Genomic DNA, 21,389 nt, shown 5'->3' with positions numbered 1-21,389 from the left:
ACCAGACCTGTGTTGTAGGCAGGAGTGAAAACATGGGTCACCTGGTTTTTGGCAACAGTACCTTTCTTGGAGTATTTGACCAAGCAAAGATTCAGCACAACAGGACACAACATAAAGCTATTTCCAGTGTTAATTCAACATTTTACCTGCCCATATCAAAACTTAGCTTCAAATTTGATAGATTTACAAAGCAATTATTCAAACATTCATTTGCTACCAAAACATAGTAGTTCCCAGACAAAATGCGTATACAATGGTGCAAGTGTTATGCAGAGCATCACAGATGAATGAAAGGTCTTGTTTGTTAAAAATGGTCTGAGTTTTTAAGATGTTTAAAGAAATATGATTATGTAAATAACTATGTAACTAAGAGGAAAATGAAGTGAAATAGTAAGCATTGCTCTTTACAAACATACAGAAATACACATTTGATTTAATTTAGAAGTAAAAACCTGCAATTAAATAACTACAGTCAATCTTATTTTAAACCACTAGTTTAAATTATTTTCTTAATGAAACACTCACTCTGTTTGTACAGCCATTAAAACATGGCAATTTCCACCAAAGCAAAACCTTTCAAACTCAATTTTGTCCTTTCTGAGTAGTCAGGAGGATATACCACACCTCCGTATATTTCTTTAAGTTCTGTGTAGCTTATGGAATATTCTTATTTGTTATGTGATTGGTTTTTTTAGCTTTGAATTTGAAGCAACTTTCTTGGAAAAAGGAGGTTAAAACATTATTTTGTTGTTTTAATAGCTGAAGAAAACTAAAAAAATCATCAACATGGAGAAAACAGTAAAGTTTATCCAAACATATATTACATTTACAAATGATGAATTTGTTCCACAACTTTAGTGTCATTTCCATTTCTGTGGGCCAGATTTTTAGAAGTATTTATAAGTGTTTTCTCCAAAGATGGGGTTAAGTGCCTACAATTTCTTCATAAAATGGTAAATCACATCTATAATCAAGTATTGTTTTATTCCATCTGATTTAGGTACCTGGACTGCTTAATTAGTTCAGAAAAAGACAATAAATCCTAACTGCAACTCCACAATTTATTGTATCTGATTGTTCTGGTTTCAGCTGGGATAGAGCTCATTTTCTCCATAGTAGCTAGTCCGGGACTATGTTCTGGATTTGTGCTGAGAACAGTGTTGATAACACAGGGATGTTTTAGTTCCTGCTGAGCAGGGCTTACACAGAGTCAAGACCTTTTCCGCTCCTCACCCCACCAGCGAGTGGGCTGGGGGGCACAAGGAGTTGGGAGGGGACACAGCTGGGACAGCTGGCCCCAACTGACCCCAGGGGTGTCCCACACCATATGACCACATGCTCAGCACATAAAGCTGGGGAAGAAGAAGGAAGCGGGGGACATTCAGAGTGATGGCATTTGTCTTTCCAAGAATTTGTTACGCATGATGGAGCCCTGCTTTCCTGGGGATGGCTGAACTCCTGCCTGCCCACGGGAGGGAGGGAGTGAATTCCTTGGTTTGCTTTGCTTGCATGTGCAGCTTTTGCTTTACTTATTAAACTGTTCTTATCTCAACCCACAAGTTTTCTCACTTTTCTGATTCTCTCCCCCATCCCACCCGTGGGGAGCGAGTGAGCGGCTGTGTGGGGCTGAGCTGCTGGCTGGGGCTAAACCATGACACTGATCCTGAATTAAGTTTCATCCTGTCCCACTTTCATAGGAACCTAAAACAGTAAAGTGGGCTTGCTTGTTTTATAACAATTAATTTACTTATTAACTCACCATGAATCAGCCCAAGAAAGTAACATTTTTTTTCTGCATCTGCTGGGTTATTTCAAATCTAAAATAATTAAGACAATAACTTTTCAGCACAATAAACTGGAATGACAAAAATTAGAGGCAGTGTGAAAATTAACATTTCTTATAAATACTTATGGTAAATACTTAATCTAGTACATGACATATTTATAAAGCTTCTGCTGATGCCAGAATTTTTGTTGTGTAGAATATTTTACAATGCACGCAATAAAAAAACCTCCATTTGACTCATTGACATTTGAGCAAGACTCTGACTCACTATTTTAAACTCATTTAAAAAAATATCATAGTTTCTAGACTGGATTTAAAATACGTTCTCACCATAAAACTGAAAGCAGTTAATTTTTAAAAACTAAAATAATAAAAAAAATGTATGTGGTATCTACATGTTGCTCTTAACAGTCCTCTACTTGATATTTCACTAGTGAAAAATATGGCACTAAAACAGCAAAAGCACTTCGATATAGAGTAAAGCAAATATAATCAGTCATTTGCACTAAATTTCTCAAGATGTCATTCCAGCCAATTATTGTAGCAGTCAAGAGCCAGGACATTCAACACATGGAAATCTTAAAACACGCAATTATAAAAATCAAATTAATATTTTCGAGACACATGCAATAAACCATAGAATTATTGCATCTATGTAAATAATCAAAAAACAAAGACAGAACCATTCTCTTCACTTAACCATTTTGCATGTTGTCTGTCTAGATCCTGCAAGAGAGCTACATGGGAACCAAATTCCCAAATACATGAACGCTCTCCAAAATCTTCACATTTAGAAAGTCACAGAGGCCATAAAGTATGGAAAAGTTCATCATGGTAGAGACCAGCCAAGTAGATGTAAAAGATTACCTTTGCACCACCATTTATCTTTGCAAGGTACACAGTGTGAACTGTGTGATTTATTTCATACAAATGCAAACCACAACAATTAGCTACTCATGATACCTAGATTCAGACATCATTGCGCTCAGCTTGACCTCAGTACATGCTCATGAAAAGATGCTCTTATCTTGCAAACCTTCTTGGAAACGTACTGAGCAAAACAGACAACCTGCCTTGCCCAGCAGGCACGTAAACGCATGTGCACGCACACACTCGCAATTCAGTATGCAAATATGTATGCTCTGCCAATAACTGGGCATGTTTACAACCATGAGCATTTATTACAATTGTGATGATTAGGCCAAGAGTATAAAATTTCAAATAAAATTTTACATTTACATTTTTGGAGCTAGTGAAGTAATATGAGGCAAATATTAGCAAAGAGCAGAAAACCAACCACAAGGTGATACACAGCCGATGCTGAAAATTAATAGTGAGGCAAAATATGCAAGGAACACAAAATCACAGAATCTGTGATTGAATTAGTTAAGTTACCAGAAAGAAAACAAAAAGGCACTTTTGCGCCAAGGGAAGATGTAGAGAAACAAGAATGGACAGATGTGAGTGGCCTATGATAGACTGATCTAAAATTGTGAAATTGTAGTTTACAAAGCCATGAACAGCACTTTTGTGGGTCTACAGTTCCTTACAAGAGCTGGTAGCAAATAACTAGCAGCAGTTTCTCAAAACAAGGCTGTAACAACTCAAAGGAAATTATTGTGCTAGTTCAGAAAGACGACTGGTACTGCAGATCAACAGTCGAACTCACCCTGACATGAAATCAAGCTAGACAGTAAAGAGCTTGCTACATTCAGCTCCTGACTCTTTCTGTAAGAATGGCATTAATTTCAATTTTACAATGTATACATCTACTTAGTGATCAAATAAAATTAATATTATGGGCTATTAGGCTGAGATAAGCCTCATCATTCAAAAGCAGGACAGTACACACAAAATCTAACTGAAAAACAAAGTCCTTATTTAAAAATAGAGACTTGCATGGCCAGTATTGCAAAAATCAGAGGTTACGGCCTCACCTGACACACACTACACAAGCAGACATTTCAACTGCAGCTGAACTAAGTTTCCATAAAGTTCAGTACGTACCAAACATGCATGCTTGCACATCCAACATTTTGATAATTTTTTGGACTATAAATGCTGGAAATTACAGGAGAAAATATATTTTATAAGCAGGGTAGTAACATCATTAGCATAAAATACTATATGACATGACAAACTAGATGAAGAAATAATAACTAGATAAGCTGCTCTTCGATCAGTCCGTACCAGAGTGAGAACAATATTTTGCAATCATCTGCTTCTATGTCTCACTTCAAGACAGAAGTTTGAGTTTTTCTCCCTCCATACTTCTACCAGAATAAAAAGGTATTTGTGTAACTATAGCTCTAAGTTGTAAAAGGGCAAAATACTGCACTTGAAAGATGATCTACCATGAAAACCCTTTTGATATCGACTTTACCTAGAAAAGTATGTTCAATACAAATAAATTTTTTAATGTTAAACTTTGTTCTTTAGCGCAATTGGAGGAAAACACTGTTAGCCTGACAGGAAGTAGAGGTAGAAGACTTCAAATAAGAAATATAAAAAAAAAGCTAGGGTGTATTTTATTTTGTCAAGGCTAAGCTCATCAACTTTTCTTCTTGATGTAAGTTGTATACAGCGAGTCTTTGCCCAAAAAGACCTCATGCTGTGCAAATTCAGCTGTGCCCATGTAGTGAAAAATCTGTTAAAAACTATTGAAAATCATGTTGTTCACTTAGGCACCCAAAATAATAACTCACCAAAGTCAGGTTTTTTTTAACAAATACACAGCTTATGTTCTGTGGACAATGAAATCTCCAAATGAAGCCATTGAATTAGCAGGGCACTAATATATCTGAAGGTCAAAAGGACTTGTAATTCTGTTCGGCTGTACCCTTTTAAATGTTGTAACAGACTGACTGTCATTGCCAAGCCAGTATCACTTAGAATCAATTCATTTCACTTGGTGAAAGTTCCAAAGAAGTGGTTGTGGTATATGATGGGAGGAAGAGATCATGGGGAAAAGGGAAGAGCATCTAGGGACAATATATCAGGATTTGAATTCTACCCATTGAAGAGTAACCACCAGTTCCCAACTTTCTGAAACTTTTTGGACAAGTTCTCTTCAATTCATTTTTCTCAGGGAAAATATGAAACCCGATTGAAAGAGCTTCTCTGGCCAACACAAGTTGAACATCTCCTTAATAAGCATGCCTTCACATTCTTTGTCCACCCATTGCAATGGGTTGCCTGGACTTTAGAAGACAACCAGAGTATGTTAGAAACAACTCTGACATCTCTCAGTGACACCTAAGCACAGTGACCGAGGGTGTTGTGCAAATGAGGAAAGAGAATATATATATATGCAGGAGAGACAAACTGGTGGCTTTTTCCAGTATCCCTTTGCCAAACCAAGGTAGTTTGTAGAGTTTATTTGGACTGCTAGAAACAAAAGTTACTATTTATTTATCTTTTTATTTTTATCCTGCTTCCCTTTATTTGGCTTACCCGCTCAGAACCAGAAAACAAACTCCAAAATGTTATTACAGGGGGAAACCTCTCTGAGGCTAAATAATTTTAAAATTGAGCAAAGCAGGTAGTGTAACTTCAGACCAAAAAAATGTAACCACATAGCTCAACTTTGAAACCTTCATGCTTTTATTACAACACAAGTCTTCAAAAGCTTTGCTATGGACTTAGAATACAATTAATATCTTCATCAATAAATACCATCTTATGCATTAGAGAAAGAGGGTCAGCACCAAGGAAGATTATGTTGAAATGCTGTTTTCAGTGATTCAGTAAGAGGTTATTTCCAGGTAGTCCAGTACAGTGCTTGAAAAATAATATTTTAAACGTTATCTTTTGAGTTCAGTTCATAATTCAGATATTAATATTATCACAGGTATTCTAGGACAAGTGCAAGGTATTTGTGAAAATATATAGAGGCTTTAGCCTATATGATTATTTGTCCAGAATGCACATGGGAAGCACTTAAGCATAAAGTTTCTGATATCCGAAACAAAATGTTTCCATCACTCTAGAATGGAATAAAAATCCACAATATGAATACTGTTTTATTATATATAATATAGTATCATTAAGGAGTTATTGCAATGTTTTGTTCATCCAAAAATCAGTCTTAAATGAACTATTTCAACTGGATGCCAGTTCCTAACAAAATTGAGGTTGAATTGTCCCATGGCACAATAACGAATTCCTGCACATCAGTGAACATTAAAATAACCTGGGACTTCTTCCAGAACAGGCAACAAAACGGCCAAATTTGGATCACTGTTTTTCCTACTATACCTTAGCAAATCGGTACTACTGAACAGATTTGACAGTCCTTATTTGCTGTATTAATGGTATAATCCCAAACCGACTGAAGTGAAAGGAAAGATAAGCATTCATTTTATTGGAATCCCAGTTGAAAGGTGCTGAGTACCCAAAAGATAAGCTTTTAACAGAAATGGTCTTACAGTACTGCATAGACTGTGAAAAACTCTACAAAATAAGTTTTTCTCGTCTCTTCAAAAAAGTGTTTGGAAAAGTTTTAGGTTTTTTTTAAGTACCCTGAAGAAGTTAGAGGACAGTACTTAAATAATGAAAATTCACCATTTCCTTACTCTATGGTAAGCACTTTTTGTATTTGTAAATATATGAATATACTAAAAAAAAAACAACCAACAAAACTATATCCTGCATTTGAGACAACACACACAAATGCAGAGGGCCACTGAGCAGAAAGAAGAGACTTTGAACGCTACTAGACAAGGTTACATGGGTTACTGGGTAAACTTTTCATGACCACAAACATACAAGGCCCACACTGGTGTTGAATCAAGTCTTTAAGAGGAAACACAGAGCTAAGGAAAACGGGGATGGTGCCAGAATTTGAGTAAGTGTGGGCAGGATTATCTGGATACAGACAAAGTATTAAAGAGAAATCTGGAGCTAGAATTTGGAAGGTCAGAGCTGGTAAGCCTGGTGAGAGGGAGGGAAGGAGGACAGGAAGGCCAGAAGGGAGGAGGTGGCAGATACAAAGCCGCAGGCAGCAGCTTGGTGACTGGACAAGCAACAAACCAGCAAGCAATATTGAAACTGAAGGTGTAAAAAGCACTTTGCTCATATCAACAACTGCACTCTAAAACACTAAGGAATGGAAACTCAGTAGTTGGTGTCTCCATGCCCTCTCGGTGCTGCTTCTGACTGTTTGCTACAAGGCAGCAGCACTACCCGAACACGCTTCCCCCCATGACCGTGCCGCTGGGATACTCCTGAGGCCTGACATCCTCAGAAACAAAAATCTCTCCCTATTGCTTCCTCCTCCTCACTTTAAAGCCCAGACTATGAAGAAGGGCAGAGGGCTTAGAGATGTAGGAATGCAATATGCCACTTCAAAATGAATTTCTGAAACAATAAACAGATTTTAATAGAAATCAGGCAGCAAAGAAAAAAATTATATATGAAACATGAAATACTGTTGCTAGCAGAAGAAACAGGGATCATGAAAAAGCTCTCTCTGATGGTGACTGGGAACTGCATAAAAACTCATTTCACTGTAGAAACTTTGGATTAAGATTTCAGTAGAAAGATGTTCTGGCATATCAAAGAAACACCTGAGGAGGAGATATTGGTATATGCTCCAGAACTCAGAAGCCCTCTTTCTCTAATGAAAGGTTTTACATACAGTATTCACATATACATGTATGAATAATTCATTAGAGATAAAATAGGTGGATATTAAGTGTAAATATCTGGGACAGGAATAGACTTTTTTTTTTAAAGCAAGGGGCACTAAAAGCAAGGTCCTGATTTTCAAAACTTGGCTTCCATTTCCGTACTCTTAGTTATTTGGACCTCAAATGAAATTGGAACATGCATGTACCTGAAGACAGAAGCGGGGTTTGAAGGCCCAAGTGATATTAACTAATGCAAGCAAATTACTAAGTATACAAAATTGCAACACGAAAGAAGCATCACCCTTTCCACTAGGCTAATGTAGACCTACACGTATGAGCATTCGGGTTTGTTATTTTGTTAAATTAACATTGGATGTAGGGCCATTTAAATTTTTTCGAAGCTGAGCAAACACCTTTTAGTTTGATCATAGCAACACTTACCATATTGTCTACCTGAAGAGCCGGCCTCCAGCTTTTGCAACCATAATGGAATGGAAGCAGTTTACTGGATATACTTATTTTAATTTTTATGGTTTCACATATTTTACGTCAGCTCGTGTGCATCTCATTTATGATACCTGAAGAGCACAACCACCCCATGAAATATGGAGGGAGAAAGTCCTTCAGGGCAGGTGCATGGGGTTCAGGTTGTTCCATCAGTAAAGGAGTCAGGAATCCAGATTGGCCACATGCTGCTGTGGACAATGTGCTAGTACCCAAAATGCCATTACTCATATCTGGCAAGACATCTCCTAGAGTTGTTTTAAAATGGTTCCCTATTCATCCTAAAGTCACTATACTTGAAGACTCCTGCCTTCAGAAGCCCTCTACAAACTCTGAACACACTTTCAATGATCCATTCACTGCATTTTCACTCAATTCTGCATCTAAATAAGAAAATAACTACTACTATTTCATAAAGAAGTAAACACACCTCTTTGTCTAATGAGAGTCCCATTTGCTTTCCACCTAGAAGGCTGCCAATACTTTGAGGCGGGTCTGACCATTTGTCTGCTGGGCTACCAGTACATTACATTATATATTTATGGCTCAGTCCAGAAAAGAAGGTTTGACTGTAGTTCATAACAACAAGTGAAAGCCACTGAAATTTGCTTGGATCCCTTAGTACTGAGAATTATTCATGTCATACAAGGGTGGGAAATAAGCTGTTGTGTCTCTTGCTCAGAGAAATTTCTCCTTTAACTGTTTCAGAATTACATTTCCCTGGGATTCCCAAAGAGTAAGGAGGATTTGAGAAAAAAATTTAAGCATCCTGAAGTCGAGATTCAGAAGGATTTTTTGTAAATGGAACAAGAGAGTAGTTCTTCCTTTTATTCCTTTTCTTTAAAACACCATGCTTATATATTACAAAAGGGATATAAAAACAGAAGTTAGGACAAAATTTTAAGATTCGGTACAAGGAATAGATCTAATACCCACAAACTACAAACTCTTCTAGTAGCAGAAATATGTCAGAACTATTCAGAGCCACAGCATAATATCCAATAATCATTACTCACATAGGCAAGCTCAACACTTGATCTCAAATTACATGTTCTGAAAGCTATAGAAATATCTGAGGTTCATGAAGGAAAAAATTTAAAAATAAATACCTGCAATGCAGTTTTGCCATGAAAGCCTGGACAGCATTCAATGGTTGGATCTCTCTCTTACATTGTCATGAAAAAAAGTGAAGTCTGCATTTTATAAACACCAGGATTTTTTTTTTTCGCTAGAAAGTATCTGGCAGTTGAGAAGAACTTACTGAAAGCAATTCAACTGCAGGTTACAATGGTTCTCTACAACAAGGTTTGCTTTTCTCCTTGACAGTGTTTTACATTTACATGCCAATTTTATCTCTGAAGATGAATGAAGCATTTTGAACTATTCCTCATTCAAAATACTCCTGTCTGAGCAAACATATCTAAGACTTGACAAAGAAGGGGATACCTTACTACGCTACACTCTGCAGGCAAAATAATGAAGTTCTAGAATTCAGTTTGATGCTGTGGAAATCTGAACATGGGGAACGGAATTAGGAAATCTCCCTCTCCAAAATGGGATGAATTTTGTGATTAATTAATCAGGATTAATTCAATGGACTCTCCTTTCAACTGAAATCAGGAATTTTCATGCATTTTTAAAATCTTTCTTATATTCTGAGGCTATATGGTCAGACTAAATGATCTGAAATCAAGAATACTGAGCTTGTAAGTACTGAGTGGTGGAAATGCCTACTAATCAGGCTATAAACTTGTTTGTCTGTTTCTTACTAGCAAAGCAGGTGATAACACAAAAACAAAAAAATAACAACAAGAAATAATTTTAAAAACTTTTTTTGATTTAAAAAAAGCAGATGACTGAACTTTGCAGTGTTACCAGCCATTATTAAAACTTTCCCTGCTTGGTACAAACAATGGAGACCTTCAAGATTCAAGCAGCCGGTGGTTGCCCTGTATGTCCTGAGGCATCTCCCTCATGTCTGTGCCATACAACTCAGGAAATTAAAACGCAAATGCTCTGATGAACTTACTGGTCTACAAAATCAGCTACTCAAAGGCCTGTTAAATTTGCAACATACCCCTGTGAATATTTAGAATAATGCTCTTCTCTTTACAGTAGGCCTCGTGTACTACAGAACTGGTTACCAAATACTAAGGGCTTTGCTTAGTCCTTTGGGAGGTTTCTGCATAGATTTAAGCATCATCAGTATCAACAAATGATAGCCAACAAACTATGAAAGCCTGACAGTCAGTGTTGGATTGTGTCTTAGAGATGGTGACATAAGTGGAATCCTGTTCAGACACCACTGAAGCCCATGAATCAATGGCACCGCTCAAAGAAGGAAGTCAGACCTTCCAACAGATCTCAGCTTGTACGAACAACTGTACATAAGATGAAAGGGCTTATCAATTTAGAGATGCAAACAGGAAAAAAGCTTCCAATTTATCATGGTAAATTTCAGGAATGGCAATGTGAAATTGCATTAAATTAGTTATGTGATGTCAGATGAATCCTTAGATGATCACAGGGGCAGGTTAAAATAGTATATGTATTTTTGCTGATTAAGGTAATAAGAAAGACCCAAATGTGACTTATTCCAGAGGTGAAAATCACCCAACTTCATTACAATAAGCAACATACATATCCATAATTGTGAAAAGACATCACATAAATAAAGGAGAATAGATATTTAAGGGTTGTCACCTCCTCCTCCTCCTCCTCAAAGAATCACAGAATGGCTGAGGTGGGAAGGGACCTCTTGATATCGTCTAGTCCAACACCTTGCTTAAGCAGGGTGACCTAAAGCCAGGACTGTGCCCACCTGGATTTTTAATATCTTCACAGAGATTTCACGATTGCTTTGGGCCACCTATTTCAGTGGTTGACGATTCCCACAGTAAAAGGTTTTTTTCTTGCGTTCTGATGGAATTTCACAGGTATTAATTTATGCCCATTGCCTCTTGTCCTGCCACTGGAATTACTGAGAAGAGAGGCTCCCTCTTTTTCATTCCATCCCATCAACTATCTACACACATTGATAAACTCCCCAGGCCTTCTCTTCTTCAGGTTGAATGGCGTCAGCTTTTGGGCCGCTCCTCACGTGAAAAATGCTCCAGTCACTTAATTCTCTTCACGGTGCTTTGCTGGACTAACTCCAGTAAGTCAACGTCTGTCTTGTACCGGGGAGCCCAGGCCTGGAAACACGACTCCAAATTTGGCCTCACCAGTGCTGTGTAGAGAAGATCTTTATGCAATGAAAGTAATAATCCAGGAAAGTCAGGGACTGAGGGGTCAACTCAACAATGAATTGAAACTCTAAAATGGAATATTTTATTTTATTTTGACACCTCAACACAGAGTGATCATCCAGTCACTCCAAAAATAAGTTCTTTTGTTGCACTGAATTAACCTAAATTCACTCATACCTAGAATCATCATGATCCCTTCCAGGAACTAAATATTATTAATCCGTTTCCATAAAAATCTTCTGCAAGAATCTACATTGCAATGAAGTTAGTATTTCGAAACTCAAAATCTCCAAATTATTTAATATTAGTATTTCATATAATATCACTACCCTACTAGTCTTCACAGAGTTTAGGGAACTATATATATATATTTACACACACACATGTTTTCTTACAGTTTAGGAAACTATATATAGATATATAGATATATACATATGATATATAGATATATACATATGATATATATAGAGAGATATAGTTATCTATCTATCTATCTATTTTTATATATACCTCTATATCACTGCTCAAGATTAAAAGTAAAGATGGACACAAAGATGGGGTGAATTAGTGTGATTCTATGGAATTCAATGCAGTTTCACCTGGTGTTGATACTGAAAGACACCCTTTCCATATAAATATACATCTGCCCACCAACCATATTTCTCAGAGATCACCATGGAGATACGCAATGGAAGTTATCATAATCATCATCTCTATAAAACAAATTCCACATGAAGTAAAAAGGATATAAGGTATCTCTTCCCCAAAAGGATCAGTCTGAATTTTTACATACTGTTTCTTTGTGAAAGACCTAGGCTCAACTAAAGCAGATCAGGAACCATTTTTGACCAGTTTAAAATAGTCCTTCTAAAAAAAAAAGTTATGACCACTGATAGAACAGACCTGAAAATCTGCAGAAAAGCAAACTTTGTTGCTATCAAATGTCCATCTCTAGGAACGTGTCATCCTCAGGCATAAGAGAATTAATTTTCCTTGTCCCCTCCAAAAACTACACCGTATGTTCCATACATCCATTTCATTATTGTGCACAGCCCTAAGCCCAGAATAATTAAAATGCAGGCAATTTAGTAATACCATTCACTTAACACTGACATATTTAACTCTACAAGGGTTCAACTTAATTTACCTCTTAAATAAGGCTTGAATTCTAAAAAGATATTGGAATATATCAATTAATTGGGACTCTCTGCTAGAAAATTACTGCACTGCTCAAACATACATTTTCTGAAACTTTCTGTAACTTTGCACAAGCTTTATTTAAGGGGATTAGACTTTGGAGGCTTAACTATTGGTGGTTTAAAAAAAAATCCACTACAAATTGCCAAAACTTAGCGAAAACATTTTGAAAATACCAACTGAAAAGTTGTAGTCAATAAGAATACACTAATTGAATAACTGAGCCTCCATTTAGCCTTCTCCCTTAATTTTATTCCATCTGTATATTTTGGGGTATGGTTTGTTTACTTCTTTCATTGCACAGAAACAGCTGCATAATCAGTCACTGAACTGATTGCAAGAAAATTGAGCTGATAACCTTGCTATATATCATCTGTAGTTAATATCTTATAATTTATTAAAATGATATTTTTTACATATATGAATAAAAGTAAAAGACAAAAACAACCGGAGTCTGCAGTGTGTGCTAGCAATCATTGCGGGTGGGTAAACTGACAACATGTAACTGCATATTAAGACAAATGTAGAATTTAGACAAAGTATTCCATCTCTTTTCAGATGTATACTTTTAAACCTCAGGAACTGTTTTCAGTAGATGTCATGCCTTTTAACTTGAAAAAAGATAAGCGCAAATAAGCTCCCAATTGTCTCCCCAATATGTAAACCACATCTCGGGCTGCTGTCTCTGTTTCGCCTTTGAAGTTTCCCTGAAATGTCATGTGTTGTGAAGACTGCTGTGCATAAGCAAGACAATTTGCTCACTCTCAGAGTTCTTACCGGTTTCCACTGCTATTTGGTATCCAGCCTCTAGTCTCCGAGATGACCTTTCCAGCCTCTCTGTGTTATCGAGCAGATGTGCCCTCTGAAAAAGAAAAGGGGAGAGAGACAAAAAAAAAAAAAAATCAGGCAGTAGTCTACAATGTTCTCCCCCCCTTTTTAATTGCACTTTCATATCCCAAAACATTAAAATATCCACGTAGATTTTATGGAAGAGCCTGTTACAAGGACCACTGGAAGGGGCAGGTTTTATGATCAATAATAATTATGTGTACCAATATTTTTTGTTTTGAAACATGGAATACATGCTTCACTCTTATTACATGAACTCACAAAACAGAATGCGACTTATCATATGGGAAACCTGTCTGAAGAGCATTTCCAAAACAGATTGCTGTGTGACACATGTCTGCCAGCACCCATGATTTCTATTCAACTATAGTTTGATGAAACCATCACTTTAAACGCAAGTGGTAGTTTTTAACATGAACTTAATTTTCAGCAGAGGATATATTTCCTTTATGTGTACTACTCAAGTGAGGTGATAAAAACAACGAGCTATTCTTACAGAATACTGAACAGCATGAATATTCTTCAGACTGTTTGATGTAACAAAGATGTAGAAACAAAACACTGGTTTCTTGATTTACACATCTTATGCCTAAATATATATATGAATATATAAATAATACACACGCGCGCAGGTGTAAGATATTTTTCCCAGAAGTCATTTGCCCATTTATGAGATAACAATAAACTCTAGTAAAAATGTGTTGTCCGATGCATTTTCACTTGGGGAGTCTGCAATAGTGAAAAAGTGAAATTACTATTTTCATTAGTTTGCTCTCCATCCAAAATGCCAGTATTGTTAAAATACTTAAGCTCATTTCCTTTGGAAATTTGATCCTAGACTAGATCTAATTAAGCCGTCAAAAAAGAGAAGCCCCCCCCCCACCCCCCCCAATGTAAACACACACACCTCTCTGAGCACCCCTTTACCCAAAAACAACATTTTGGATATTTGTCAAAAAAATATTTCCTAGAACTTTGCCTTGTTGACAGATGTCATTTAAAAATTGAAGAAATGCTTTCTAATAATAATAAAAAAAGGAGGTGCCATACATATTATCTGAGTGGCTGTCTACCGAAACGATCTACCTTGCTCTAATGAGCCCCTATGGATCTTGGGAGATGCAAGCTGTATTGACATGCACACTTAAGCTAATACACCTAGACCAGTGCCTCCAAGCTCTAGCAGCCAGGGATGCTGACAGAATATCTCGCTTCTATCTTCAAAGAAAGGAAGTGATTAGTATGTTATCATTACCATTCAAAACGTGATTTCCCTATTCCCTCCCGGCATAGGTGACACATCTCTGAGATGCGGCCAGACGATCGAGGCAGCTAAAGCCACATCAAAGCTTGCCTTGAATTTTTTCTTTTTTTTTTTTTCCCTCTTTTTTTTTTTTTTTGGAAATCATTAAAACAATGCATTTAGATCAGCACTGATAGGACCCAATGTGAAGGTCAGGAAAGCTGCAATAACAGTCTATAATAATTAATAGAGTTGTCTAATACACAGTGGATAGGTTAAGAGTAAATTGCAAAAAAGCCTTTTGCATTCATGGGGGGCAGACCACCAAGGAAAAAAAAAATCAGCACAAGCACTTAATAAAATTTAAAACCGTAAGTTACAATGCTGTAATTGAAACCATGACAGCAAGTAGAGTGGTGCATGTTCTTAGTACTTATGGTCAATCCAGATAATTAGTGTTAATTTTGCTTAATTTTTTTTTAAAGGCATGTTTTCATAACATCTGTTGGTTCCTCTCCACTGCCCATTTGAAGAAAAAAAAAAAAAAAATCAAGTGTAAGCCTGCCGTGCCTTTCTCCAAATACTGCCCCCGAATGATATTAAAGAACAACTAGCGTTAAATATTTTAAACTTTGCAAAAAACATCAGAAACCTAACACTATTACACAGAAGTCTCAGGAAAGAAAAGTAAAAGGAGGGGGATATAAAGAAAGAGTTTAGAAGGTAAGAATCCTAAAAGTTAGAGGGAGATACGTTAAGAAACAAAGCAAACAAACAAACGAAACCAAAAGAACATTGCCTGGGAATGAGCACAAGGAGTGGAATATTATAATTACAGAACAGATGTATAGTGCTGTAGTGGTATACTGGAAGTGAAAAGACTATCCTGCTATGTTAAGGGAGAGGGGGCGAAATAATCGGGTTTCACATTACAATGTCGAAGAGCTACCCAACAGAAAGAATTAGCGCCTAACTGTATATTTTTATATACACTATATAAGCCACATTTAATCTAAAAAGTAAATCACAAGCCCACAGTTCAGTTCAGTCTTACTGCGAGCAATTAGAACACTAAAGCCCTGCGAACGTGGTGCTAACGTTAACTCAGAGCTGTTTCCTACTTGGTTTCAGAACCTTTCCACCCAAGCCATTCTATAATGAAACCTAATTTTTATTGTAAAGCGTGATGTTATTTATGTTGTTTGGGTTTGGAGGCACCCTGTCCTTTGGTCATGAAATCAATGCCCTACAGTAGCAGCTGATGCTTTCAACTGCTCCCCACCCCTCCCCAAACTCCTTGTCCCACAGTAGCCCCCGCTCGCTGTGAGGGGGGTAGCGAGGTGATTCAGTGCACCTTGCAGCTTCAGAAACAGCTTCTATCTGGAGTTATATAAGGAAGTTTTGCAAAGTGGCACGCTATCACTAGAGATTTAGTCATTCCATGTGGGCTGGATTCAAACTGAGAACTCAGGAGCTCAAAAGACAGAGCGACTCAGCCTCCGTGGAAGCCTGTGTACGGCAAGTGTACTAGAATGGAGCCCTGTAATGAGAGGAAGCGCAGGTTTTATTAACAAACAGTGTGGCAAACCGCAATTTCTTTTAAGATCAGTTCATACCTCCTTAGGAGAACTATAATTGGGGATGCCTTGATGTTTCACTATGTAATGAGTTAAGAATTATGCCTGAGTCACTGTACTAGCCTTCATTTAAACTTTAATGTGCATTTTGCATTGGGTATAAAAACACCACTGCAATTACAACCTATTCAACACATAGTGCGGACCTAAGTGCAGAGAACAGAATGTTAACAATTGTTTTTTAAAGTATTTCTCTCTCTACCTGTACAATTTTGATCTAGACAAAATAAGAAATCCCTCTATTTAGTCCTATTTGCTGCTGCTCTCACAATATGCAGAGAGATGAAAAAGTAACTCATGAGGCTATCAAGGAAAAGCAAAAACGAAAATTACCAGAAGCAATGTCAAAAATTTTTAGGCAGCTGACAAAGAGGATTTAGAAGCTCCAAAAGGTATGACTGAGTTCAGTTTAGCTCCCAAGTTGCAGCCCTTTGCAATAACATCCTGAATTTTCTTATTTGCCTTCATAGCTATTCCAAAAAGAAGAGCAGTTAAGTAGCAGCTTTGTTCTGCATATCTGATTAAATTTGCAGGGTAAATTTACAAATTAGGAATCTTTGTGTTTATAAACAACTATAATCTATGTTTGCAAGGGAAAATGGTCCTACTACATTATTTCACAAAAGCACAGGAGCAGACGTGCAGGTGTTGTTAAACGGATAAGCAAATGAACCTTGCTCTAAAAAATCTCAGAAATCAGGCTGTACAAACCCTTGCAACAATATTGTCATCTGTTTAAATACCGGGACTATTGGGGAGGGGAGCTCAGCAGTGGTGGGAGGGCTTTTATGTGGTTACATGTTTATTTTGTCTGGGTTTTTTTTGTTAACTGTTTTACTCTGTAGCTTTAGCATATTAATATCAGCTCCACAAGAAGAGGGAAAAATAAGGCATTCAGGGAGCTCGTGAAAGTATCTTTTTATCACAAATATCTTACTGTTTTTAAGAATTCTCTGTAATTGTCCCTAATCTGGTTACTTTACAATTCTTTGTCATCACCGTTTCTAAAACTTACAAATCCTTTCCTGCAGAGATCAGTATTCATTACTGATATGTCTGGGCACACACATTTCAAAAAGAAGATACCAGACAAATAGGTGATGTTAAAATACTCATGCTTCTAAATATATTTATTCAGATACTTCACTGGTTCAAACTCTCCATACGAAACCCTTCAGAAACCTGACCTATAAGTAATCTTGACTTTACTGAGACCTTCTTTTTGGCGGCTGTTGGGAAATAATAAAAAAAGGCAGTTCAGATACCTGCTTTGCTATAGCAGTAAGTAACAGAGGAGATTAATTTCAGAAAATATACTGAAACATTTGAGGAACTGACCATTAAAACAGGCTTCTCTCTCTAAATATTTATGAGTCGTTTTATAACTGGAAGAAAGGTGTTCTGGAATACTGATCTCTAGTGTTATACCTACAGATCTACAGCACTCACAAATAAATAATAAATATCGATATGTGTGCGTAGGTCTACCTGTACTGTATTTTCAGTGGGTATACAATATCCAACATAACACATAAGCTACTTGAATACCTCACACCAAATTCAAAACATTGTGAAATACTGTGTAATTTTTACAGTGTTTCAGCACAGGCTTTTACCAAAGAAATGCTTTCACTTTCAATACCAGTGTCTAAATGTATTTACCCTATCAAAGATTTTGTGATGCAAGCATGATTATTACTGCACCTGATTTGATCATGGTATTCTAGCAGAGATCAAATAATAGGGGTTTTTTTTCCCTTCTTTTTCTAGTGCCTTTAAAAAAAATTTCCACTATCAAAGAATGTTAATTTCTAAGGTTTGATCTAGAGATTCCTATGTAAGTATACAATTATTAGGGAAAAAGAGGCACAACAGTGAATATTTTAAAGCAATGTAATCAATATTTTTGCTTTGTGTAGATTTCCCTGCAACAATGAACAAAAAGATCTACTTCAGATTTAGAAACTCAGCTTTAAAGGGAAAGCTAGACAACAAAAAGCAAGAAAGTACTCACCTCTTCACGTAATTTTATCAACTGCAACATGAACGCACAAAAAAGATAAAAAGGAAAGAAATGGCAGGAAAGAAAGATCAGTTGTGTGACAGGATACAGAATTAACATTGACAATTTATCTGTTTACATGTTTAGCATTTAAAAATCACAGACAAACACATTAAAAGAACCTAAACATAGACTACATGCAGAGTTTTTTGAACGAATAAAGATCACTTTCTCACACTGTCACATTAAACAAAGAGAATAGTGTGAAATTCTCTTTTAAACCACATCTAAGACACCATCATGAAATAAAGGGGAATGACTTCATAGAAGTCTATATTATAAAGAAAAAAACAAGTTTACTATTCCTCTCTTCGAAGCTGAAGTGGTTTTGTATATACAAGTTTTCAGAATGTTTTCTGTATATTTTAGTTGTGACAGCTGATTTCTTATTTTACTAGCAGACCTAACTTATTAATAGATGACTGCATCTTTATAGTATCTAAGCAGTATTTCAATTTATATATACCTGAGTTCTAATGTAACTATATTATCTAATTTTATTATCTAACCTCCTATAGACCTTTTTTTCCAGTTAAAAAAAAATGAAGCAGCTTAGTTAAATGGCTCAGGTTTATGATTTATTGCAAGGCATATTTAAAAACAGACAAAGGAATAGGGAACAACATGAAAGACATTTCCCTCAGAAAAGATCCATTCCAGGTTCTTAATACTAGACCACTACACTGTGTGTGTATATATACACACAAAGTGTGTGTGTGTGTATACTTATATACTATATACATTTATATTTATCACTTTATGCCTGTAAATCAACACAATATAACACTATTAACAGTATTGCTCTGGCAGGTTTACTATAAAACTAAATAAAACCCCAGTCTGATTATCAAGCTATGTTGTAATATGCTCTCCCCTTAGAGAGACAGACAAATTATTTGTACTGGAACAAAACGTATAATTACTCACAACAAATGTCTGCATAAGAGTGGCTCTTTATAAAAAATTACAGTTCTCACCGATTCCAGCTGAATTCGAAATTACAACAGCTACATCATTATCTCAGTTTATGCTGATACTTCACCTACAGTTTCATTACACTAATTTTCAACACGTGTGTGAGCTGAGAATGTTTACTACTAATAAAGTCTCCCCAGCATGAAGGAAACAAAAGAACCTCCATCGTTCTCTATTGTTTCATATGGCTCGTCTGTGAACCCCGTTACCAAAACGGACGACAAGGCTCTAACTAGATGTAATTAGGAGGGCTACTGCCACACGGACTCAAACTGAAACGGCTCTTCAGTACGGAGCTAAAGGAACTTTGCTAGAATTTGGTACAAAGAAAACGGCATTGTCCGCCAAACCGGCGCTTAAATTCAAGTGCTTGGCCTATCATAAATTGGTCTCTTTCTCCAGATCTTCCCCCCTTTTTTCCCCAAAAAGGCAAACATTAAGGCTCTTTAGAAAGAGACGATCTGGGAGTTGATCACATAGCTATCTTTTCTTTCTGAGGCCACCATTCTTCAGCTGGCTATGATACTTAAAGGGCCAAAGTTTAAAACTACTCTCCCGCGATAGAGCCCGTTGTGGCATGCCACCCTGCTATAGTCAATGAGAGTTTTAAAATGCTGCACATTTGTTTTTTCAATAGGTCCCAAACAAAAATGTTCTATCTTGTTTGTGCTGCATGGCTGAATTTAAGCTCTGCATAGGATTTGCAGCTAAGCTAAGTAATGGGAGAGGGGTTTGGGGTTTTTTTTAACATTGGCTGAAAGATATTCATTCAAATTAACAAAAGATGTATTTTTCCCCCGTTTAACAATGCTCTTGATGAAAATGTGTTACCTTTACTTTCCTATTTTGAATATTTTTATTATGCTCACCGCTCAACTGTAAACAGCATTAAGCCGTGTTCAGCCACCATTTTAGGTTATGATAATCAGCATATTTTTGAAACAAAGATTATTTTTTTTTTGCAATACAGAATTCGATACAAGAGGTAATCTGTTCCTTTGTAGGCTGAAAAAAAATCTGGTTTACGCTGGTTTGAACCAGTGGAATCTCTTGTGATTAAGCCTTCTGCTGTGACTAAAATCAAAACTGCACCGCAGAGGGCGAGGGAGCGAGACGGGATGTGTGTGCGCGCGCGCGTGTGTGTGTGTCTGTGAGGCATGTCACGTGACATAGAAAACTACCGAATTTTTTTTAAAAAGCTGATAACGCTACTGCCGTCTCTGTCCGCATATAGATAACGAATAAATGCTGAACTCTATTAAACGCCCTTTACACATTATCGTGGGTCGGACACACAATTTTCTGAACTTATGATGACAGTCTATTTATTTTGCTATAAACCCTCGGCATGTAACGAACAGATTTGTGTCTGGTAATGATCTGCTCTGCCAGGGCTATATGAAATGATACCGACCTTCTTTAGATCTTGGGGAATTAAATTGACCAACTTCACCCCCTGGTCTGTAGCTGAAGTTTGACACACTTTATGCACAGCAAGCCTGAATCTAATATTATCAGAACTTTGTAGTCAGAAATTAAGTAGCCACAAAATATTTGTTCACCACAAATCACATCTACAGCATATGTGTATACGGACACGCAATTTAACATAATGCTAATTTATTTAAACTTATTAAAGAAGATAGTTGCGAGAGAGAAAGGAATACTATTATATTTCAAGGAAGTTGGTAACACTGTACCTGACACTTTTTTGGTCAAGAATGATTTCTGATTTAACCCAACATCTACTTTTCAAAAAACATATGAATCACCACATAAAGCAGTTCTATGACTATTAAAGTTAAGCCAGAACTTTAAGCAGTGTACCATTGCACTGAAAAGACCAAAACTTTCAAGGGATTTGATAAACGTTGCTGGCCAGAATGACAAATAAGACTTGAAAGTAACAGAACCTGTTTAAGACCACTCCTGAAAAATAAATAACAACCCAACGCACACAGTAGGTTTTGGGGTTTGGGGTTGTGACGTGGGTTTCTTCTGATGGGAGAAGGGATGTCTCCTGAATTTCAATCTCTGTATGTGCCTTGTCTGACTACATTCACCCAATTCAAATTAAGAATAAATTAATGTATACTAAGCAACTAAACCCTAAATGCATTAAGAGCATGAAGTCACTATTTTTTCCTCATTAAACAAAGATGCATTTATTTTTTTTAAAAAAGCTTTGAATACCAGTATTGTATGATTCTTACAAGAAGTTTCTATATGCTTTAACTAGTTAACATTAAATTAGTTAA

General features: G+C 36.6%; 1 protein-coding gene across 6 annotated transcripts in view; it reads right to left on the bottom strand.

The window, feature by feature from the left end:
- VTI1A (vesicle transport through interaction with t-SNAREs 1A) overlaps window positions 1–21,389 on the bottom strand; it is a 273,438-nt gene that overhangs the window by 193,546 nt on the left and 58,503 nt on the right. For 3 of the 6 annotated variants that reach the window (XM_075107575.1, XM_075107572.1, XM_075107574.1), the window contains exons 5-6: window positions 18,109–18,129; window positions 13,143–13,227 (exon numbers count right to left, since the gene is read on the bottom strand). In XM_075107575.1, coding sequence (XP_074963676.1) covers window positions 13,143–13,227; window positions 18,109–18,129 — 106 coding nt within the window. Of the gene's footprint in view, window positions 1–8,734; window positions 11,150–13,142; window positions 13,228–18,108; window positions 18,130–21,389 lie in introns of those variants that run through there. The other 3 variants (XM_075107573.1, XM_075107576.1, XM_075107577.1) reach the window with 2 other exon arrangements.

Source organism: Phalacrocorax aristotelis, chromosome 12 (assembly GCF_949628215.1).
Source record: "Phalacrocorax aristotelis chromosome 12, bGulAri2.1, whole genome shotgun sequence".
In the NCBI taxonomy this organism is placed as follows: Eukaryota; Metazoa; Chordata; class Aves; order Suliformes; family Phalacrocoracidae; genus Phalacrocorax; species Phalacrocorax aristotelis.
Note: the sequence above shows the minus strand (reverse complement) of the source record. Positions and strands in the feature narration are given on the sequence as shown.